This window comes from Dipodomys merriami, unplaced genomic scaffold, assembly GCF_024711535.1.
Source record: "Dipodomys merriami isolate MVZ:Mamm:240054 unplaced genomic scaffold, mDipMer1.0.p SCAF_10, whole genome shotgun sequence".
NCBI classification, from domain to species: Eukaryota; Metazoa; Chordata; class Mammalia; order Rodentia; family Heteromyidae; genus Dipodomys; species Dipodomys merriami.
Genome location: NW_027202271.1, coordinates 36,459,470 through 36,482,235, shown reverse-complemented (window position 1 = coordinate 36,482,235; position 22,766 = coordinate 36,459,470). Strand labels below are relative to the sequence as shown.

At 34.1% G+C, this 22,766-nt stretch overlaps 1 protein-coding gene across 1 annotated transcript in view; it reads right to left on the bottom strand.

Moving 5' to 3' along the window:
* Positions 1-22,766, bottom strand: part of Ptprq (protein tyrosine phosphatase receptor type Q) — a 171,306-nt gene that overhangs the window by 73,943 nt on the left and 74,597 nt on the right. The window contains exon 26 of the mRNA XM_069989182.1: positions 1,501-1,824. Coding sequence (XP_069845283.1) covers positions 1,501-1,824 — 324 coding nt within the window. The remainder of the gene's footprint in view (positions 1-1,500; positions 1,825-22,766) is intronic.

Here is a 22,766-nt window from a genome sequence, read left to right as displayed (position 1 = left end):
ATATTTTTTAAGAAAATATAATTTGCATTTGAAAGGAATCATTGAGTAAGAGCCTTGGTAATCAAAGAAAGACCCATATTTGAAGGGCATGGATAGATGGTATTGGGAAGGGTAGTAAAATTTGTAGTGGCTTTAAATTTGTACTGGCTTGCAAGACACTGCAGGTAATTTATCAGTACTGCATGGAAGTCAACACAATTGTTTATAGAGAGAATTCAGAATAAGAATTAGAAATTTACTGATACAAATATAATTTATGAAAATGTCCTTTAAAAACCAGGATGACCAGTTAAAGTTTTAAAATACAAACTTTTAAGTTTTACAATATGAACTTAGGTGCTGGTGGCTCACTCCTGACTTTCAGAAGGCTGAGATTTGAGGATTGGGTTTAAAAATCAACCTGAGCAGGAACATCAATAAAATTCTTTTTTTGATGTTTTATTATAGTGAAAATACTGTACAGAGGGGTTACAGTTACATGAGCAAGGTAATGAGTACATTTCTTATCAAGCATTGTAGGAGGCAACAATAAAACTTTTTTTTTGGGGGGGGGTCTGGTCGTGGGGCATGAACTCTAGGCCTGGGTGCTGTCCCTTAGCTCTTCAGCTCAAGGCTAGCACTCTACCACTTGAGCCACAGTGCCACTTCTGGCTTTTTTTTTCTTTTTCTGCTTATGTGGTGCTGAGGAATTGAACCCAGGGCCTCATGAATGCAAGGCAAGCGCTCTACAGCTGAGCCACCTTCCCAGCCTCAACAACAAAATTCTTATGTTCAATTAACCACCAAAAAGCCAGAAATGGAGCTGAGCCTAAAGTGGTAGAGTGCCAGCTTTGAGTAAAAAAGCTAAGGGAAAGCCCAGGCACCGAATTCAAGCCTCAATACTAACTCTCTTTCTCTGTCTCTCTATATTTATGTTTGTAACATACATATATATGTATATGTGTACATGTGCACACATATATACATGCTTGTATATATATATATATATATATATATATATATATATATATATATGTTGTAAGAGCAATCTTATCTACACTTTAGAAGTTTCTATACAAAGGCATCTAAGGAGATTTCCTGGAGGTAAAAGTTGCAAAAGAAATGCAGGTGACAATATACTGCTGAGATACATATTTTTGTATTTTTTGTTCCCTCAATCTAACATTTTTAAAAGAGTATAGAGACCAATCAGGGGCACTGGGTAGCAGTTAACATGGCCTAAATGATACACCACAATGGAGCCTTTCTATAATGCTTTGTTGCAGTATGCGACTTGTCAAAATTCTGGAAACTTAAGAAAATCATTGATAATAAGCACAAATGATTTTTCTACTGGATTTAGTTGAATGAAAACATGTTATTGCTTAAGCTAGCCTTCCTGTATAATAACTTAATTTTATATTCAGTGACTTTCTGCACAGTTGGATTAAGGCGAAATCTTTAGAATATTGACACAAAGCAGAACAAAATTCAGGATGTCCCTAGCAGGGCACTACTCACGTCCAGGCAGGGTTTGTGTAGAAATCCAGTTGGAAGCATTGCCATAGCCAGCATTGGTACTGGCAGCCACTTGGAATCTATACCATCTAAACTTCTTCAGTCCATACACTGTCTCTTCAGTGAGGTCAGCATCATAAAGGTATTGAATGTTTTGGTTCTCAACACAGTCTTCAAATTCCCATTCACTGCATTTCTGAGCACGAAGCTGAGTGGTTATCTTGTAATTTTGGAAGTAGCCAAGGATGGTATCAGGTCTCATCCATGTCAGTGTTGCACTAGTCGACTGAACATTGGACAAAGTGATGTTTGTGGGTGCACTGGGAACTAAATATTAAAAGGAAAACAAACAGAAATAACCAGAATTATCAATCATTTGTAAACAGAAGAAATGAGACGCAAAAATATTCTGTGATGATGCAGCCAGTGGAAATCAATCAAATACTACAGCACTTACATTAAACGTCAAATAACAAAATAGCAAAATAACAAAAAGGTCATGATTTTTAAGTCTGTGATTTCTGCCAAGTCCATGCAAACTTGGGTTCAGATAGAAAGAAAACTTTTGCTGGTAGAAAAGAAAATCATGTGCTCATATCATCCTAAGTAATTCCCTAGGTATATTCTGTATTTTTAGTGTTTGGTTCCCAAGAAAAATCATTTTCATATTTAGGGGTCTCTATAGACATAAACATATTTCACATGATGTTTATTATTTGTGCATATTTAAGCTTACCAGAACCTTTTATAGAGCACCCTCAAGTACATTGATGTTAAAACATAGACTAAGGCACTGGAATTCTAACTACAATCACATGATCTCCAGAAGAGAATTATTAAGGGCCTAAGATAATCATGATTTCTGAACTTGAAGAATAATCAGGAGGTCAGAATGACTGATAGTAGCCCAGCCAATATCTGATAAGAAAGACTGAAGGACAGATTGTCTACTTCATTATAGGACATTGCTTTGGCTTTCATTTGAGCCAAGAAGTGTCTATGTAAGAGCAGGAGGCTCTCTCTAACATACGCTTTCATAGAATCACACTAACCACCAAGCTGAGAATAGATTGAAGGCGGAAAAGGATGAAAATGAAGATACTAGTTAGCAGGTATTCAATGTCAGGGTTGATACAAGAGCTCTTGTAGGCCTGTACTAAGATGGTATCAGCAGCAGTGAAAAAAGTATTTAGCTCATAAATAGGTCTTACAAGAGAACAGACCAGATATTCTGATGTGTGGTATGTGCAGTGTGAGAGATTGGCAGGAGTAAAGGAAAACGCTAAGGTTTTCAGTTGGCCAAAGTGAAGGATGATGTCACTACTATCACAAAGGGAAACTAGAAGGGGGAAGCTTTGAGGATAAAATTCAAGCTTTTATATGAGCATGTTGACTCAGGAAAGCCCTTAAAACTTCCAAAAGAAGATATAAAATATAGATAAATGCTTGAGTCTAGAGCTCTATGTGAACAGTCTAAGATTTAGTTAAAAGATTGAATTTCTTCTTAAAAATTTTCTCAATTCTATATAGATATTTTACACCTACCCACAGAAGTGGAAGAAAACAGATCTAAATTAATGGAGAACAATCATTATATTCTTGACATGATTTTATTTATTATTTTATTACACAATCAACTTCAGTTACTCAGTTTACAACTCCTAACATTTATTACTAAATCTTATTTCATTTAATTAGCATTACCTTAAAAGTAACCCTAAAAATAAAATACTTCACATGCTACTTCTAGTACAGTCTACCTAATCTTTATTTATCATACAGAGAATGGAGATAATTCCTAATAAAGAATTCAAGTCATTTCTAGGAGATGAGAGCAGCCCTTGCACAAAAGACAGTCAGGTAAAGAAACAGGTAAGATGGTGGGGCTGGGAAGGTGGCTCAGTGGTAGAGCGCTTGCCTTGCATGCCTGAGGCCCTGGGTTCGATTCCTCAGCACCACATAAAGAAAAAAGCCGGAAGTGGCACTGTGGCTCAAGTGGAAGAGCGTTAGCCTTGAGCTGAAGAGCTGAGGGACAGCGCTCAGGCCCAGAGTTCAGGCCCCATGACCGGACCCAAAAAAAAAAAAAAAAAAAAAAAAAAAAAAAGAAACAGGTAAGATGGAACAGGGGAAGGAACTGGGAAAAGATGTACCACAAATGAACATATCTGTAGAACAATTCATAGGTTGTTTTTGGCAGGATAACTTCACAAGTATTCATAACTGACCAGCAGTAACCCTCATTATATTCACTATCTTCTCTTCTGGTGAACTGTGTTTTGAACTAGACTATTTCAAGGCAACTGCCCTATTAAATTACAAATACAAAAAGGATTACACCATTTTAGCATGGAGAATCAGATTTCCATTCTTTAAGAATGACTAAAAACCTCAGATTTTTTTCTATCCACAGATGGTACTAATTTGAACACATCATTCCATGCTTCCTGGAGTAATCACACAGCTTGCTTAAATTTTCTAAACATGACTGAACTGTGATGAAGCGATCAACATTAACTGCCAAGGTATTCCGTAAATTACATTTTATTCATAAATTATTTGTTCTGCTAAAATATTCCATCACAGTTAAAATGAGTGTGTGTAGAACTATATGAGTAGGACTTGTTACAGATTTTAGTGTATGCCAGTTGACTTCACTTAGAAGATGAAAATATGTATGAAGTGTAATCATTCTATTAATTTCTGCATGGCAATTATTAGAAGTTGCTACCATCTCATGGTAGAAGTCTGGTTAAGTACACTTATGCAAAAGAACATGTTTTAGCACTTTTTTATGACTATACATGTTAATCATCAAGCATAGAATACTCTCTCTTAAGCAAAGCACCTATCTGAAAATTTATATTTATGAATTATATTTATAAAACATGCAAGTATCAATATAATCTTTCCTAATTTGCAAAAAGTATTTTGGCTCTAGGAATGCTATATAATTTACAACACTTGTAAAACGAGTTAGAGATATAAGCTCCTTCTAATATCTGTATATGTGTGTGTTTGTGTGTGTAGGTAGTATGAAATATAGTTTAGTCAGTGGAGACACCAGGAATAGGTAATAACAACAGGAAAGGCTTTATAGAAACTGCTCAGATACTGTATATATGCAATAAAATGCATATTATAATGCTAAGGATTGAGAATGCAGAGGAAAATTAGAAGAATGTAATGATGTGATGTAGAAAGAAAACAAATTCAACAAACTGTGTGACTGTGTAGGTATTACATCAGTAGGCAAATGAAATGTTTCAGAAGTAGGTTATGAATTTAGCACTGAGAATTACAGCAAGTAATACAGAAGAACAATCAAGACTTTAAATATTGATCATAAAGACAAATTGAAGAAACACAAATGCAACAATGTCTGATACTGAAATCAAAGATATTTTTTCTGGGAAAATAATAAAGTATTATGTAATGCATATGTACTAAATTCATGTAATTTAAATAAATTAGCAATACCATCTTTATATAATACATAGTAAGTTTGCTTACTCAACTTTTTACTACCATGTCTTTTAATATGGGTAGATAAAATATTTTCAGTCACTTTTGGTAAAAATTATTTCATCTCTCTGCTGGTTGGATTAATTCAGAGGGGTTAAAACAGCCTCAAAGCACTACCAAAGGCAGCTGCACAAATATGTTTTCAGATCTTACGAAACTAAGAATGAGAACGCTCACATTTATGTTTCAAGTGAAATTTTGTAACAATTTATTAGACTTAGGTGAAAAACAACTGAAAAAAAATCCATGCTGGAACTGAGGCTTACTACTCTCTCTTTCAATGCTGTTCAAATGGACAACTAGGGTGCTAAATGATATTTTAGCTATGATATTTCAGCCTTTAAATAAAGTATTATTGAACATATACTTCTTTCAAGCATTTCAGTAATCCTTCTAGAAAGATAAGCCTTTTTCTAGAAAACACTATGAGTAATATGGATTTTAAATTTGTTCTGATTGAAAAGCAAATGGATTTACTTGAGATATAGGCTCATTAGGTTGGAAAGCCCTATATGGCAAGGTATGAAATATCTAACCCTAAATGGCAATTTAAATTTAAATTAGTTTATTTGAAAAAGTTCTTGGGGGAGTAATTGGACATTGCACTCATTGTTTTTAAGACCACTTCTGTCACATCTGGAGACCAATTGAACCACTAGCAATGATGGTAAAATTAGAAAGACATATTGACTTGTAAGTATTCACTTGAGGTTGAGTTTGTAAGTAAAATATTAGCTCTGTGTCTTGTTAACAGAGATAAAAATTGCCTTAAAAGTGAGCTTTATATTAACATAAGATGCCAGGTAAAGTGACCTGTGAGGCAACTGTATACATAAACAACTTGAAGCTCTGGTAGTGAATGAATGAGATGAGTACTTCGAATATCAGAACAGCAGATGAGGAAGAATTAAGGTCTGGTCAACTCAAAAGTCAACAAATAGTTGAAAAAATAGGAAAATTGTTAGAAAACTTACAGACAAGCATATATTACCTGAGATAGATAAATACCGAATAAATAGCATAAAAATAAGTGCATGTGTGAATGGAGAGATGAAACTCAAAAAGACAGCTACCAATGCTGTTTATAACTGAATAATACCTAAAACAGTATCTCTCTTTTAAGAGCTAAAGCTCTAAACAAAGATTAAAATATAGAAAGAAGTCCTTCATCTAGACTTTAAGAGGGAAATCATCATAAATACTTTGAGTTGGTCAGGACTACCATGAGAGGGAGTGAGAAACTGGGAAAGAGAATGGGCGGGAAGAATAAAAAAAGACAGTAGAGGTGGAAGAGAAACATCTAAGAGAAAGTTTAAAAGATGGTGTGAAATTGGCCCTCTGTGGACCAAAGAAAGCCAGTTAAAAATACCTGGTTATTAATATATTTTAAAGAACTGAATATTTAACCATCAATTTATTGTTATTGCAGTACAAATCCCTATTCTGTGAACCCATCACCAAAAATTTATTAAGCTATTTTACATAAAAGATTTTCTGTGACTAAAATTTTCATCCAAACCATGAAGGGAGCTCATTCACATATAATTTAAGAAAAATAAAAGAGATTTTTCAAAAGTAACAAAAAATATTTCAGTCCCCAAACATAGTAAGCTTAGGGGATCCAACGTGATGATGATTAGGATCAACCTTTCCCAGATATGAAGTATGAACTCAAGGATCAGAAAAATAAAACAGTTCTTGGCCTGAGGTATCAGCGAATGGCCTATGAGGGTGCTTGAGTAGTTCAAAAAGAAGAGAGAGCCACAGATAGGTTCAACATAAATTTTGATTTAAATCTGTTGTGATCCCTGTCAAATTTCTTAATTTTACATGCAGGATAGAAAATTCAGGGGGCATAATAGAAAATAACTGCTGAAAAACAGATAACTTTTAGCTTCTCCTGACTACATGAACTTCAGAGGAGGGATAGCTTGTTGTTCAAATCCCACATAATTAAGAGATCTGCAAACAGCTCAGGCCTCTTTAAAAAAATCATAAGTTTCAGCCATACTCTTTTGTTTTTATCTCTGTCCTCAGATAAAGAAATTCACTTTATAACTAAGAGTGAGACCAAACAAAGCTTTAAATCACATACTCATAAAGTAAACATCAGCAATTGAATAGCTCATTAGAACAACAGCCAACACTCCAGAATTTCTACAACACATTGCCAAAATATTTGGTATAAGCTCTAAAGTCACTAGGAGAGATAGGAAAATTACCAGTGTCAAGGAGTGTACTTTACAGACAGAAGAAAATAAAAAATATGGTCAATAGAAAGATGACAGAATAAAAGGGTATGCAAATTAACAGAAAGCAACTTCAAAGAAGCTATTATAAATATTTTGTTTGACCCAATAGAAAATATGAGAAATTGATTCTCATAGTTAGACAACAAATAGATAACCTCATCAACACAGAAATGGAAATGATAAAACTAAATGAAAAGTATACAAACTAGCATTTCAATATTTTAAATAAAACCCCACTGAATGGTTTTCAACAGAATAAAGAAGGCAGGATACAAAGTCTGTGAATCTGATGACAGATCAGTAGAAATATTTTAGTTTTAACCATGAAGTATCAAATCAGGGCTATCTAAAGGAATATCAAAAGAATAGAAATAAAGCAGAAAAGTGTTTGAAAAAAATAACTCACCATTTTAGAAAAAGAATATGTATCCAAGTATGTCAATAAACCAAGAGCAAATAACTGCAACAAAACCCACACTAGCCATATCATTTTCTATTTTTAAACTTATTCATTTTTATTTATTAATTTGCTTTTAGCCTGCTCAGCTTTCTTGCTCATGGCCAGTGCTCTACCACTTGAGTCATGCCCAGCTTTTTGCTGGTTAATGGAGATGGGAGTCTTAGGAACTTTTCAAAATATGATCCTCTAACAAATGGGGCAATGACATTCTTTCTGATGGAAGCATAGAATTCCATTGTGTATATATACCACATTTTCTTGATCCATACTAGGAAATGGAAAGACTTGGAAAAAATTGTATTAAGTGAAGTAAGCCAGGCCGAAAGAAACATAGGTCCCATGGTTTCTCTTATTTGCAATAATTAGTATATGTCTGAGACAAGCAGAAGCAGTCAGAAAAGTTGATGTTAGGCGAAATGAACCCCAAGATAAGGACTCAAATGGTTTTTCTTTCTTGCTATTGTTTCTAACATATTTAAAAGATGATTTCTTTGTTGCTTTGTATGTCCCTCCCCCATGGTATAACCCCTGTTTTCACTGTATTTGATGTTGGTATAATTTGTGGAGGGGAAGGGCAAAAAACAAATGATTTACATAGGGATACAGGTGGACCCATTGCAACAATGAGATGTACAAGACGTTATGTTGAAAAATGAACTTTACAACTTTGGCTGGGAGCAGGCAGGGGGAGGGGAGATGGGAGGGCAGGGATGGGAAGGGGAAACAAAGGAGGAAGCAACAATGTTTGATAAGAAATGTACTCATTATCTTGCTAATTTAATTGGAATCCCTCTGTATGGCATTTTCACAATAAAATAACTTATTAAAAAATATGATCCTCTAAGTTTCAGCTTTATGAGCAGCTAGGATTTTAAGTGTGAACCAATGGCATGTGGCATCACTGTCTAATATTTAAAAATAAAGACAAACAGATTTTGGCACAACATGTTGGCAAATGCTGTCATTAGCTAAGGGAAACAGAGGTAGCAGAACCATGGTCTGAAGTCAGCCCTGGGCAAAACTTGTAGGGGGATGAGTCAGAATGTTGAACAGTGACCAAGGTATATTGCATTCATAAACTGCTTTGTTAAACGCCAACTCCTTTGTACAACTTCTTTGCACAGCTGTTTACATAATAAAAATAAAATGACCTAAAAATATCCTAGAACACAAAAAAAGGATGAAGCTATGTCTCAAGTAGTTGAGTGCTTGAGTATGGCCTGGGATTCAATCCCCACTACTACCCCCCCTTTTTTTTCTTCTTAAGAATGGTGGAAGAAAGAGGATGGAACAAAATCTGAGATTACAAACAACAATGCAGTTCATATACACACAAAAACCTACAGATGCTGGTTGCTGTTTCATCAGGAATACAGGGTATTAGAAGAGAAAAGGACGGCATCATAAAAATGCAAAGTAGGGGATACTACAATGCAACATTCTGTATCCAGAGGAACTATCCTCTAAAAGTGAAGGGATGAACTTATGTTTTTATATATATAGTATTTAGGAGCACTTGAACCAGCATACCTATACTTCAAGTTCCTTACCTGAAAAGTAAGTGATATTAGCTCTCACTTATTATTAAAGAAATAAAGAGCAATAAAGTGATAAACATATGTGTTCTTTACTGAATTTACTACTCATTTTGTAAGTAAAAGTAATATAATAAATTATGGAATTTGCAATATAGTCTAATGTAAAATACATAAGAGAGTTGTAAAATATATCATAGCAGAAGGAGATAAGATTAGAGAAAAAAAGAAACTATACTTTTACAAAACTCAGACATTTTATGTAAAGTCACATAATACTGAGTAGATATAACAAGCTAAGGAATCATACTGTACTTCCTTTATCAGCCACAAAAATGCAAAGAAAAGATAGTTAAAGTCAATTAGGAACATTAAAATATAATGTTAAAAATACTAATTCCCCAGAAAATTAGTGCCAAAGAGGATAAGAATGAATGAACAGAGGAACTAAATGAAATAGAAAAAAAGAAAAGAAAAAGAACAGCAAATAATTAAGATCCAAACTCAAATAAATGAAAATGATTTTAACTAATGGATCAAGAAAATGTGGTACATATGCACAATGGAATTCTATGCCTCCATCAGAAAGAATGGCATTGCCCCATTTGTTAGGAAATGGAAAGACTTGGAAAAAATTATATTAAGTGAAGTAAGCCAGGCCCAAAGAAACATAGGTCCCATACTTTCCCTTATTTGTAATAAGTAGTATATGTCTGGGACAAGCAGAAAAGGTCAGATAAACGAAATGAACCCCAAGACAGGGACACAACTGGTTTTTTCTTCCTTGCTATTGTTTCTAACATATTTATAAGGTACCATATGATTTTTTTGTTGCTTTGTATATCCCTCCCCCACGGTATAACCCCTGTTTTCACTGTATTTGATGGGTATAATTTGGGGAGGGGAAGGGAAAAACAAATTGTTTAAATAGGGATATAGACTGACCCATTGCAACAATGAGATGTACAAGATGCTATGTCGAAAAACAAACTTCACAATTAGGCAGGGGGGTGGTGGGGGTGTGGCTGATAAGAAATATACTACTCATTACTTTGCTCATGTAACTGTAACCACTTTGTACAGTATTTTCACAATAAAAAACTTAATTAAAAAAAGGTTTAGATTGTTAGATGAGATAAAAAAAGAAGGCCTAATTATGTGCTGCCCTTAAGACTCACACTTACTATTCACTAGTGATGCATTCAAAGATGACAATAATTTAAGAGTAAAAGAGGGGAAAGATATAATGAAATGCTAGCATCAGGTTTTGTTGAAGACTTTTTAAAAAATAAAAGGAACAATTTATATTTATTAGAGGATCAGGCTGTAAAATGTAATAATTATAAGTATGAACCTTTTTAGTTATAATCATTAAAATGCATGAAGCAAACAGAGCTAGTTGAAAAAGTAGATAAATGGAAAAGATGCTTGGATATTTGATTCAAAGTAACTGTTAGATTTGTGATATGTTTTTCAAAAAAATACATACCATATTGAAATAATATATAATACAATGTGGCCAACAACTGGAATATATACATTATTTTCTAGTGTGTACATATGGTAATTCAGTAAGATAAATCATATACTGAGAGTAAGGAAACACCAACATTTTCATTGTTTCACAAAATTGTTCTCTGACAATGGCATAAATTAAAAATGGTAGACCTAGAAAAGTCTAAAATATTTGGAAATTAAATAATTTTAGATAACTATGCCTGAAAAAGATACTTCAATGGAAATTAGAAAATTCTAGGCTAGTTTTTTTTTTTCAATTGGGTGAGTCCATGAAACAATTTAGAATAAAATAATAATAGTAATAATAATAATAATTGTAAAAGGAAAGGAATGAAGTATAATTTCCAACTTCTTGTATTAGTCCAATGCAACTCATATATAAACACCAAAAATGATATTAAAATAAAAGGAAATTTCAAACTAATGTGTATCCTGGACAAATATACAACTTCACAATATAAAACTCATATCCAGCCATATGTAACAGGTAATGCATGGAATGCTTTGGTCTCTCCTAGGAATGCAAATTCCATTGAACATTCAAAACAAAGGCCTGTGTGGGTGGGGTGGCAAATGCCTGTGTGAACACTCAACCGGCCAAGGTAGAAGGATGACATTTGAAGCCTTCCTGGCTTACACAGCAAGAACCTGTCTTTAAAAGCAAACAACAGCAACAAGACTAACTAACTAACCAACCAGAAAACAAAACAAGGAGGGGAAATGTAGATAGAGTTCGTGTTAAGTAACAGAATTTAAAAGAAAAAAAGTTACGTCAATAAATTTAGAAAGTGACAAAATTCAAAATTCATTCAAAAAACAAACACTAAAGTTCCTCAGTTTGACAAAATTTTATTTAAAAAATAATAATTGCCGGGTGCCAGTGGCTCACACCTGTAATCCTAGAAACTCAGGAGGCTGAGATATGAGAATCACGGTTCAAAGCCAGCCCAGGCAGGAAAGTCTGAGACATTCTTATTACTGATTAACCACCAGAAAACTGGAAGTGACTCTGTGGCTCAAGTGGTAGGACACTAGCCTTGAGCTGAAGAGCTGAGGGACAGCACCTAAGCCCAGAGTTCAAGCCCATGACCGACTAAATAAATAAATAAACAAATAAATAGATTGAAGACTAATCCTCATGGTGGAACATCAAAACAACTTCAGCTTTACCACTTCCATTTAACCAGTGTTTAAATCTATTCAGTATAATGACATTTAAAAAAAAAGTCACAGAGTTAAAAAACAAAGATTTAAAGGCTTTTAGTTGTACAAGACATACTTTTAAGATAGAAAATTCTAAGGGAAGAGATCTTTAAAACCTTGTGGTGCGGGGAGGGGGAAGGAGGAGTTGGGGAGGAAAGGGAGGGTACAGGAAATATAAAGGAGGGTATAACAATGCTCAATAAGAGATGGAATCATTATCTTATTCATGTAACTGTAACTTCTCTGTACAGTATCTTTACAAGAAAAAACATGTATTAAAAAAACTTGTATACCTGAGATATGAATTTATCAATTTTGGAGTATATTAATATAAAAATCAATTCTTTCTAAATTCTACAACAAACTGATAACAAAATTCTACTTTGAATAAATAAGCATAACTTAAATAAGACTCTTGCAAAACTCCTTCAGTGAAACCTAAAAACTCTGCTGAAAATCTGAAAACATTCACTGATAATTCAGTACTGATGTCAGTTCTCTCCAAATTCATGTACATGCTAAATTTTCATTAAATTCATTGGAAATTCAAAGAACTAACAGTAGCCACATGTTTGAAAAGGAATACATTTGTACATTGACACTACCTGATTTCAAAACGTACCTACAATTACAATAATCAGTGATATGATCAAAAGTATACAAATAAACCAGTGAATAAAAATATGTTCCAAAAATAGATTGAAGTGATAGGGTCAATACATTTTAATAAAACTTCCAAGGAAATTAAAAAGGGGCAGGAAATTATTTGAACAAATATTTTCTGGATATTTTTGATAAGTTTGGTAAATGTATAAAAATGAAATTTGAATCATATCTTTTATATAAAACACACACAATTTGAGATGAATCACAGAAATAAATAAATAAATGGATGCAATTTCTATAATGAAATACAGGATTATATCTTAATACCTCAAGTAATCCATGACTTTCTAGGTACAATACAAAAATGTACTCACATGAGATTAAAATTTGTAATTTAGATTTCATTAAAATTAAAATCATCTTCTCATCCCAGGTACCAATAAGTAAACAGAAAGACAAGCTATTAATTACTAAATTATATATAATATATGTATATAATATACACATGTAATATATACATATCTCATTATATATAATAAATACACACATATATTAAAAATACATTTTTGATCTGAAATGTCACCAATAGTCTCCATGTTAAGACATAGTCGATAGCCTGTGGCATTAGTTGTATTCACTAGGACTAGAACTTAAAGGAAGTTAGGTATAAGGGTAAGCCCCTTTACTTTGTCTCCATGTGACCACAAGTGAAAAGCTTAGCAGATGATGCATGCTGTTCTATTTCAAAATAGTCCTAAAATCAATGGAGCCAAGTAATCATGGATTTAAATCTCTCAAAACATGGGCAAAATAAATCTTTTCTCATTTAAGTTGTCTCTCTCAGATATTTATTACAGTGATAGAAAACTAACACAAAGGACTTCAAGCCAAAGTGTATAAGAATTCTTATAGCTCAATGATTAAATGGTAATTAATTATAGCAAGAATGTGCTAAAGATTTGAACAGAAACTTACCCAAATAAGATAATCCTTACCAATGCACTTGAATTTTGGTTAGTATGGTCTAATTAAATGACACCTGTCTTCCCATACAGGATTCAAATTTGTTGCAATGACAAGTTAACTATGAATTCTTTTTTTAAATAAACAATCTACTGTTTGCACTTCCATTCATATAATTAGTACTTCAGTCATAGCTGAGTATTAAAATCATTAACCAATCATTTTTTCCTTTCTGTCTATGATGGTTGATGACTGTACATTTCTTAGGTGTATAGTTATGTTGCTTCCTGTTGTCACTCAGTACCCTGATTGAGGTGAGGTGAAATATTGATCAACAAAGATGGGAGCAAAGTAGCCAACAAGAAAATGCTAGGACTAATGGCTGGCCAAGGAATGTTGACACTGTTGCTATTCAAGAAGAGAAAGTGAAAACAAGCTACAGGTACAAATGAGGAAAGTGGATGTGAGAAAGCAAATGAAGAAAGGTCCTACAGGAAGTAGTACCTACAAAATCACAGGAGGAACTCTAGCACATTAAAAGCACAAGAGGATAAAACATTGGCTGCTGGTCCATACTTGAAAGTCCGTCCCCCACGGTATAACCCCTGCTTTCACTGTATTTGATGTTGGTATGATTTGTGGAGGGGAAGGGAAAAAACAAATCGTTTAAATAGGGATAGAGGTGGACCCATTGCAACAATGAGATGTACAAGTCATTATGTCGAAAAAAGAACTTTACAACTTTGGTGGGGGGGTGGGGGGAGGAGGATCGGGTGGGGGGAGTGGAGGAGTATGGGAAGGGATGGAAAGGGGAAACAAAGAGGAGGCAACAATGCTTGATAAGAAATGTACTCATTATCTTGCCCATGTAATTGTAACCCCTCTGTACAGTATGTTCACAAAAAATAAAAATTAAAATTAAAAAAAAAAGAAATGTACTCATTATCTTGCCCATGTAATTGTAACTTCTCTGTACGGTATTCTCACAATATAAAAAAAATATATAAACAAGGAAAAAAAAAGTGTAACAATTCAGTAAAGCAAATAAAAGGTTCAGTTTCCATGTCTAAATCTAAGCAATGAGAATAGAAAATCAAGCACTTTAATTTTTAAAGAGAAATATTAAACATAATTTTTGTGTGTATGGTGACTCATTCCTGTAATCCTAGCACTAAAAAGCTAAAATAAAACTTGTGCACTAAAATGCTCAGATAAAACTTGTGAATTCCAGGACAACCTGGGCTACACAGGAAGACTGTCTCAGAAAAACTAAGAAATAAATGTTTTAAATTACAGTGTATGAAATAAGTATTAGTTTTTTATTTTTAATTTTCCTGCACATTTATAACTGACAAGACTTTTCAATGTTGTAAAGAAAATTTGAAGATGAAAGGTCAATTACAATTTTCCCCATTGCTTATGAAAATTTCTGTGCACAAATTCAGCGTATAGTCATTTTTATGATAATACACTACTTTCTAAGGCCTTCCTATATATGAATCCAGTAATCACATGATTACCACTAACCATGAGGAGATTAATGATATCATTGTTGATCATTAGAGAATGAAAACTGATAAATTATGCTGAAAATGAGCTACACTGCTGTTTGGCATATACTTAAAATAGCATAACCAACTATAGAAATAATTTTTTGAAGCGTTAAATACATATATAGTTTATGACCTAGTAGTAATTACACACATGCGTGCACACAACACATAAAGATTTGTACAAAAATGTTTTTAATTTTTTTATAATTCTTAGTATAAAACAACCTATATATTCATTAAAACAAATAGATACAAATGTTCATATGATGGAAAATGATTTAATAAAAGAACAATTTATTGATAACTAGCAATATGACTTTGACAATTGAAAGAAACAGACTAGACATATAAGTCTCTATACAGCTTAATAACTATAGAAAGAGATTTGCTTTGATTGGACGCAGAAGATAGTTGCCTCAAGGAGTATGCCTGAGAAGGATTTCTTTTCTTTCTTTTTTTCTTTCTTTTTTTTGTCAGTCGTGGGGCTTGAACTCTGGGCCTGAGTGCTGTCCCTTAGCTCTTCAGCCCAAGGCTAGCACTCTACCACTTGAGCTACAGCGCTACTTGAGGTTTTCTGGTGGTTTATTGGAGATAAGAGTTTTACTGCCTGGGCTGGCTTTGAACCGTGATCCTCAGATCTCAGCCTCCTGAGTAGCTAGGATTACAGGTGTGAGCCACAGGCGCCCGGCTTGCCATAGAAATTTCTATAGAATATAAAAACAGTCTACCTGTTGATTGGAGAATGCTTACCTGTATATATGAATCTTTCAGAACTTTACTGTGCATTTCTCTCTCTATAAATTTAAGTGAAGTAAGCCAGACCGAAAGAAACATAGGTCCCAAGGTTTCCCTTATTTGCAATATCTAGTATATGTCTGAGTCAAGCAGAAACAGTCAGATAAGTTGATGTTAGGCAAAATGAACCCCAAGATAAGGACTCAAATGTTTTTTTCTTTCACGTGATTGTTTCAAACATATTTATAACATGATATCTTTGTTGCTTTGTATATCCCTCCCCCACGGTATAATCCCTGCTTTTACTGCATTTGATGTTGGTATAATTTGTGGAGGGGAAGGGAAAAAACAAATCATTTAAATAAGGATACAGGTGGACCCATTGCAACAATGAGATGTACAAGTCATTATGTCGAAAAAAGAACTTTACAACTTTGGTGGGGGGTGGGGGGAGGAGGATCGGGTGGGGGGAGGGGAGGAGTATGGGGAGGGGTGGGAAGGGGAAACAAAGAGGAGGCAACAATGCTTGATAAGAAATGTACTCGTTATCTTGCCCATGTAATTGTAACCCCTGTGTACGGTATTTTCACAACTTAAAAAAGAAAAAGAAAAAGAAAAACGAACTTTACAATTTTGGCCGGAGAGTGGGGATGGAGGGGTGGGAAGGGGAAAGGGGGGGAGATGGGAAGAGATGGTAGGGGAAACAAGGGAGGAGGCAACACACTTGATAAGAAATGTAATCATTATCTTGCCCATGTCATTGTAACCCCTCTGTACGGTATTTTCACAATAAAATAAAAAGAAAAAAAAGAAGAAAAAAAAGACAAATAAATAAGTTTTATAGCTGGGCACCGGTAGCTCAGGCCTATAATCCTAGCTACCCAGGATGCTGAGTTCTGAGGATCACAGTCCAAAGGCAGCCTGGGAAAAAAGTGCTGAGACTCCTAACTCCAATTAACCACCAGGAAACTGGAAGTGGTGTTGTGGCTCGAGTGGTAGAGCACTAGCCTTGAGCTAAAGAGCTCAGTGACAGCGCCCAGGCCCAGACTTTAAGACCCATGATGGACCTATATATACATAGATATGTCTATATATACACATATATAACTATTAAATATAAAAATATGCAAAGTGAAAGACTTTCCTATAAAATGAAGCAACAATATTCAAGGTAAGTCACAGTTATTCATTTATATATGAACTGAAACTAATAGGCAGTGATTTACATCCTATGAATCTATTCTTTTAGTAGAAAAGAATCATGAGCTTTACTATATTTCTCATACATTTATACTATAAAGGAAACCTGAGATTCTGTGAACAACTGTTTTATATCATTTGGTAGCTGTTATTTTACAGACAAAATTTCTAGATTTTTCTGACAATAGCTTCCTATACAGGTTTAAAAAAACCACATCTTACACATTTAACCATAAACATCCTAGCTTCCTAAATGCAAAGTCAGTCTTAAATTTAAGTCTAACTTTAAAAATGTTTGCATATCTTATAAATAGCAAATGTCATTAAAGTTATAAAATGGGATATTGTTTTTGTGTACCAATATAAAACAGGGCTAATATATTAACAACCCTCTGGAAATTGGAGTCTTGATTTTTTAGTGCATCTTTTAATTGGTTTATAGTTGATCATAATGATCCATATGAAATAACATTTAATTTTTTTCCTAAACTGTAACTTACTTTTAAGTTAGAAATTCCTCATGAATATATATTTAGGCATAGAACCAATGGTTTGACTTATTAAAGGTATACTAAGTAGGTGGTAATATTTAAATTTGAATAATAACTCACTAATATCTTAAGAAATACTACTTTTTAAATTAAAATTTTAAAAATAACTTACTCTAACAGTGAGTGCTACTTACAAGTATTTTTATTTTAAAAAACAGCTTCTTCTTCAATAGTACATTTGGCAAGCAATGAAACAAACGTTCATTTACTAAGCTATGAAAAGGAAAAAAATAGCATATTCTATCTGTTCAAATCCTGCATATTTTCACTTAATTGATTTAAATATGGTATAAATTAATTTGGTATTACTTAAGAAATGATGCTTCCATTAGCATTAATCTATTTTGCATATCAGAATGATTATTCTATCAGTAAATGTCTTCCATGAAGTTTATAATTTTATGCAAACAAAAGGCACATTCCTGAAGATTTCAAATAGTATAGAGCCAGAAAGCAAGATGATTTTTCATGCAAACATATATACTTAAAAGGGGATGTAAAACAAAACAAGAAAAAATAAGGGAGGAGGTTGATATGTAAAGGCTGTTGTGAAAAGTATCAGCTACAGCTGCATTGGACAGGAATGGAAAATAGGGTAATAAGATATGCTTCGGTCCTAAATAAGTTAATAAAATCACTGCTTGAAGAACAGCTGGCTTTAGCTGGAGTCGGATGAGGTAGAGTGGCTGCCTGGGGTGCACTTAATGAGAGGTCTTAGAACACCAGTGCAGTCAAGGAGAATTGTGCAGAGCAACTCAAATTCATTTTTAAAGGACATTGAATTTTAAAAGAATTTTAAATTTATAATTCAAAATTTGGTGTCTGAGATTATTTTGACTTCTCAAATCATACACTTTTTGAACTGGTCTAAGAGAACAAAAATATGTGGTATGTGTATAGGAACTTTAAACATTGCCCAGAATGGCGTCAGAATCTAAATATCAATGTTATTATACTAAGTCAAGTTATTTCCATTTTTATAGATTAATCATAGCTTTGAAACTAGAAATTGGCTTTCCTAGCTTTTAAATCTATATGGTTTAATTAATATTAATAATCATTAAATATTTATAAAAAAATTATTATGATGAAATAACTTTCTTATTCCATCATGCTCTTGTACTGTGATAACAAAGGAAATTACTATGATCTGAATTCTGTGTGTGTGTGTGCCAGTACTGGGGCTTGAACTCAAAGCCTGGGCACTCTCAACTTTTTTTTGCCAAGGATGTACCCTTGTAAGAGGGCTATCTCTCTCAGACTTGTCTTCCCAGGCAGGCTTAAGAACCTCAATCCACAGATCTTAGCCTCCTGGGTAGCTAGGAATAGAGGTGTGAGCCACCAGCAACCAGCTAAGATCTGAATTTTTGCATTCCCCCAAACTCTGTGCATTGAAAAGTAATCACCAGTGTGATTCTATCAGGAGCTGGAGCCTTTGCGAGTAGATTAGATCATGAGGGTAGAATCTTCACGAAGGGATTAGTGCCTTATGAAAGGCCTTAGAGATCTTCCTTCACACTCATCGTGTATGAGAACCCAGTAAAAAAAGAAATTAGCCTTCACCAATACTGACTCAGCTGTTACCTTGATTATAGTATTCCTAACTTGTAGGACTGTGATGAACAAATCTCTAAAATTGTCTAACAAAGTTCTGTGAATGGAAGTTTCTACTTAATGAACCTAATGTATGCATATTGGGTATTTGCTGTCTGCATATCACTTTTCTAGGCCATGCATGGACCAATTGATTTATTCATTCATAATTTATTTATGAATGTACTCCTAGCACTTTCCTTGGCATGTAAAAGAAAATTCCATCTTTATCTATTCTCTTTGTAGATAGGCAAGCTCCACATACACTACTACAATAATATGACAGCATAGAAAAGCAGGAAAGGAGAAGAGAAAAAAATCTATTAGGAAGTTCAATTGCAAATAAGTCTTTTTTAAAGAAGTTGTGTCAATGATTCTCCTTTTAAGAAGTTTGTCAATGATTCTTAAAATACAGAGAAACGGTGAATATAAATTCCTTTTCCCTACCATCTCTTGTCCCACCCAGTAGCAACATTTTGGAAAGCAACTAAATTTTGCAGCACACTTAGGAGGTGTTGGATGATGATGAATTAAATATTAATAATTAGTGTTATGAAAGTTACTCATTCCCAATAAAAACAATGTAGCATCTCAATCCTGATACAATTCATTGTGCTCTCATTTTATGGATTTATTCAGACAGCTATGTCATTTGTTTTTCTTTTCCTTTTCTCTCTTTCCTCTCTTGCTTTTTTAGGTTAATCAGGCTTACATTGTAAGCTCTGATGTTTAGGAACAAATGAAATAGAAGATCCTGTGTGTCATAGAGGATACATCTCTTAATAAACAAAATACAGCATCTTGGGCAGGGGGAGTGGCATCTAAGAATAAACATCAAGAAATTAAAGGCAAGAACAAATAAATAACTACAGATGAAAACTGGGTAGAGACAGACAGACCTTATGTGCCAAAAAAATGACAGATGTGATGTTTGAAGGTCCACTCAGGAAATTAATGAACATATTCCCAATCTAAAAATTGCTTCAGCATTTACAGAATTTCCCCTCACATCACTGTTCTTTAAGTCACTTACATTGTTTCCCACTCTAGATTTAGAAAAGTAATCAACTTTCTATTCTGTCATATTCATATGTTTGTGACAATCCTATAAAACTAAAAGTAGAGTGCGGTCCCACTTGGTTATTCAAAGCTCCTACATTTTGTTTCCTATTGCATTCCCTTCTGTGTGTTATCTTTTGCTCTATCTTGGGATTCTTGCTAATTGGCCTATATTCGTATCACTATACTCCTGAATATTGAGAGTGCTTTCGCCCATCCATAATCTCTTCTGATCCCCTAATTTCACCCCAAGATGCTTGACATAAAAAGTATATTCTTTGAGTCCTACAAGTCCATAGCATTCTGATGATTTGCGGAAAAAAGTATACCCTTGATTTTTGTTATTGCTCTTTATATCAGATGATGTAAATAAACTTTAATATATCTGCCCATGAGATTTAAGGTTCAAGTATCTCTCTCGTCCAAGTAGGCTATGGTTTGTTTCTAAGTCTCTCTTTGAAATATTTCTTTTTTTTTTGGGGGGGGGGTCTGGTCGTGGGGCCTGAACTCTGGGCCTGGGCGCTGTCCCTCAGCTCTTCAGCTCAAGGCTAACACTCTACCACTTGAGCCACAGCACCACTTCCGGCTTTTTTCCCCCCTGCTTATGTGGTGCTGAGGAATCAAACCCAAGGCCTCATGTATGCAAGGCAAGCGCTCTACCACTGAGCCACCTTCCCAGCCCCCTCTCTTTGAAATATTTCTGAATTAGCTACCATTAAATAATATTCATTCTTATTGTACTTTATTCATGCTGTCAATAAAAACCATTTCTCCTCAAATACAGATAACTTGATCTTAAGCCACAAAAATGAACAAAATCCTATGCAGTTTTGTATGTAATTTTCTATCTATCTATCTATCTATCTATCTATCTATCTATCTATCTATCTATCTATCTATCTATCTATCTATCTATCTGTGAATGATATACCTCTAGTGATAAGATTAGACATATATCTGGCCCAATGACATCCAGTGCTCAAACTAAGGTCTGAACCTCAAACTCCAAGTCTGAATCTAGCAAGAAACAAGAAAAGGTCAGGAGCAGTTTAAGGACAGAGAAAGCTGAGTGTGGTAATGCCCATCGCAGCTATAGCAGGAGCGTAACCAGAAGGATCTCAGTCTAGGCTGGCCCAAGTATAAATTGAGACTCTATCTCAATAGTAGCCAGAGCAAAAAGGGCTGAGTAGTGTGGTTCATGCTTTCAGCAACTGCCTGGAATCTCAACACAAGTTTCAGCAGAAAAAAAAAAGTATATTCTATGGCCATGGTGATCAAGGCTAGATATATGCTGTTATACAGTAAGGGATAGTTAAGAAAGGAAGAGTAGGAAAGGAGAGAAGTTGAACACATTCTCAGTCAGTTATACTTACAATCCATGTATTGCAAGCTCAGTGGGTTTCCAGGCCTCCCTGCCTATGTGTGACAATCCTCACTGAACAAAAAGGAAATAAAGAAATCACTGCTGAAAAGAATGCTCCTGAAAAAGCAAAGCTGTGTATTTTACTTCCCCTCAATCAAGTTGTTGTCATTTGGTGACTATAGTTTATTTTTCTGTTTTAATTTTAAATTGTGGAATAAATTATCTTTCATGAAACATCAACATTTTCTATCTCAATAGTAAACCAGCACATTTACTAGATTTGATAGCAATGTGGGGTAAGTGCATGCATTTTATGTCAGTTCAGGGCTGTAAGAGTTAAGTCTTGTACGCACACAGACTTGCCACTTTGTTATCAAATATAATTACATACATATTTTGACATAGAATGCTGTTAAAAGTACAAACTTTGATGCCCTTCATCTTTACTGCCCTATTCCAATATGGAACCAGTTTAAACACCAAACACTAATCTCCCTATAAATTCAGTCATGTTGCATGTTTAGCTCTGCCCACATTTGACCAATTTTACCCTGAAAAACACACCCAATAATCCCTGAAAGGAATGTTAAGGTCAAACAGCAGGCAGTGCACGAGTGAGCCAAATCTGACTTCCCTTTATGTCAGAAATAAGTACAGAGTCAGTGACTCAGAAGGCTATACACTGTGACTAATCTTAGGCCTCCATAAATTAATGTTTGCAACAGCCTTGAAACTGCTTCCATTCTGAACAATGAATCCTCTCATCAACAGAATTTCATGTAAAAAAAGTAAATTATGCATCTACTAAGTAACATATTCACAAATATATTTTTTCTGTATTTAAAACAATTTTAAAGATGAAAAATTTTAAAACAGAAATCAATACTTAATGTTTCTTATGAATGACTCTCCTTAATAAAAGAATTTTTACATTGGCCTGTGAGAAAATATTTTTCATTTTGCCTGATAGAAATGTGAAAATGATATGTAGTAATTGAAGAGCAACTTTATGAAAAATAATGAAGGCAATAATTCATTTCTTTCTTCTAAAAACATTCACCTCTCTCTAAATGTCTCATGCTTTCTGGGAGAAATAGTGGACAAAGCAAAAGCAAGACATGGTCACAACAGGAAAAGAATCACAGCTGATTCAGTG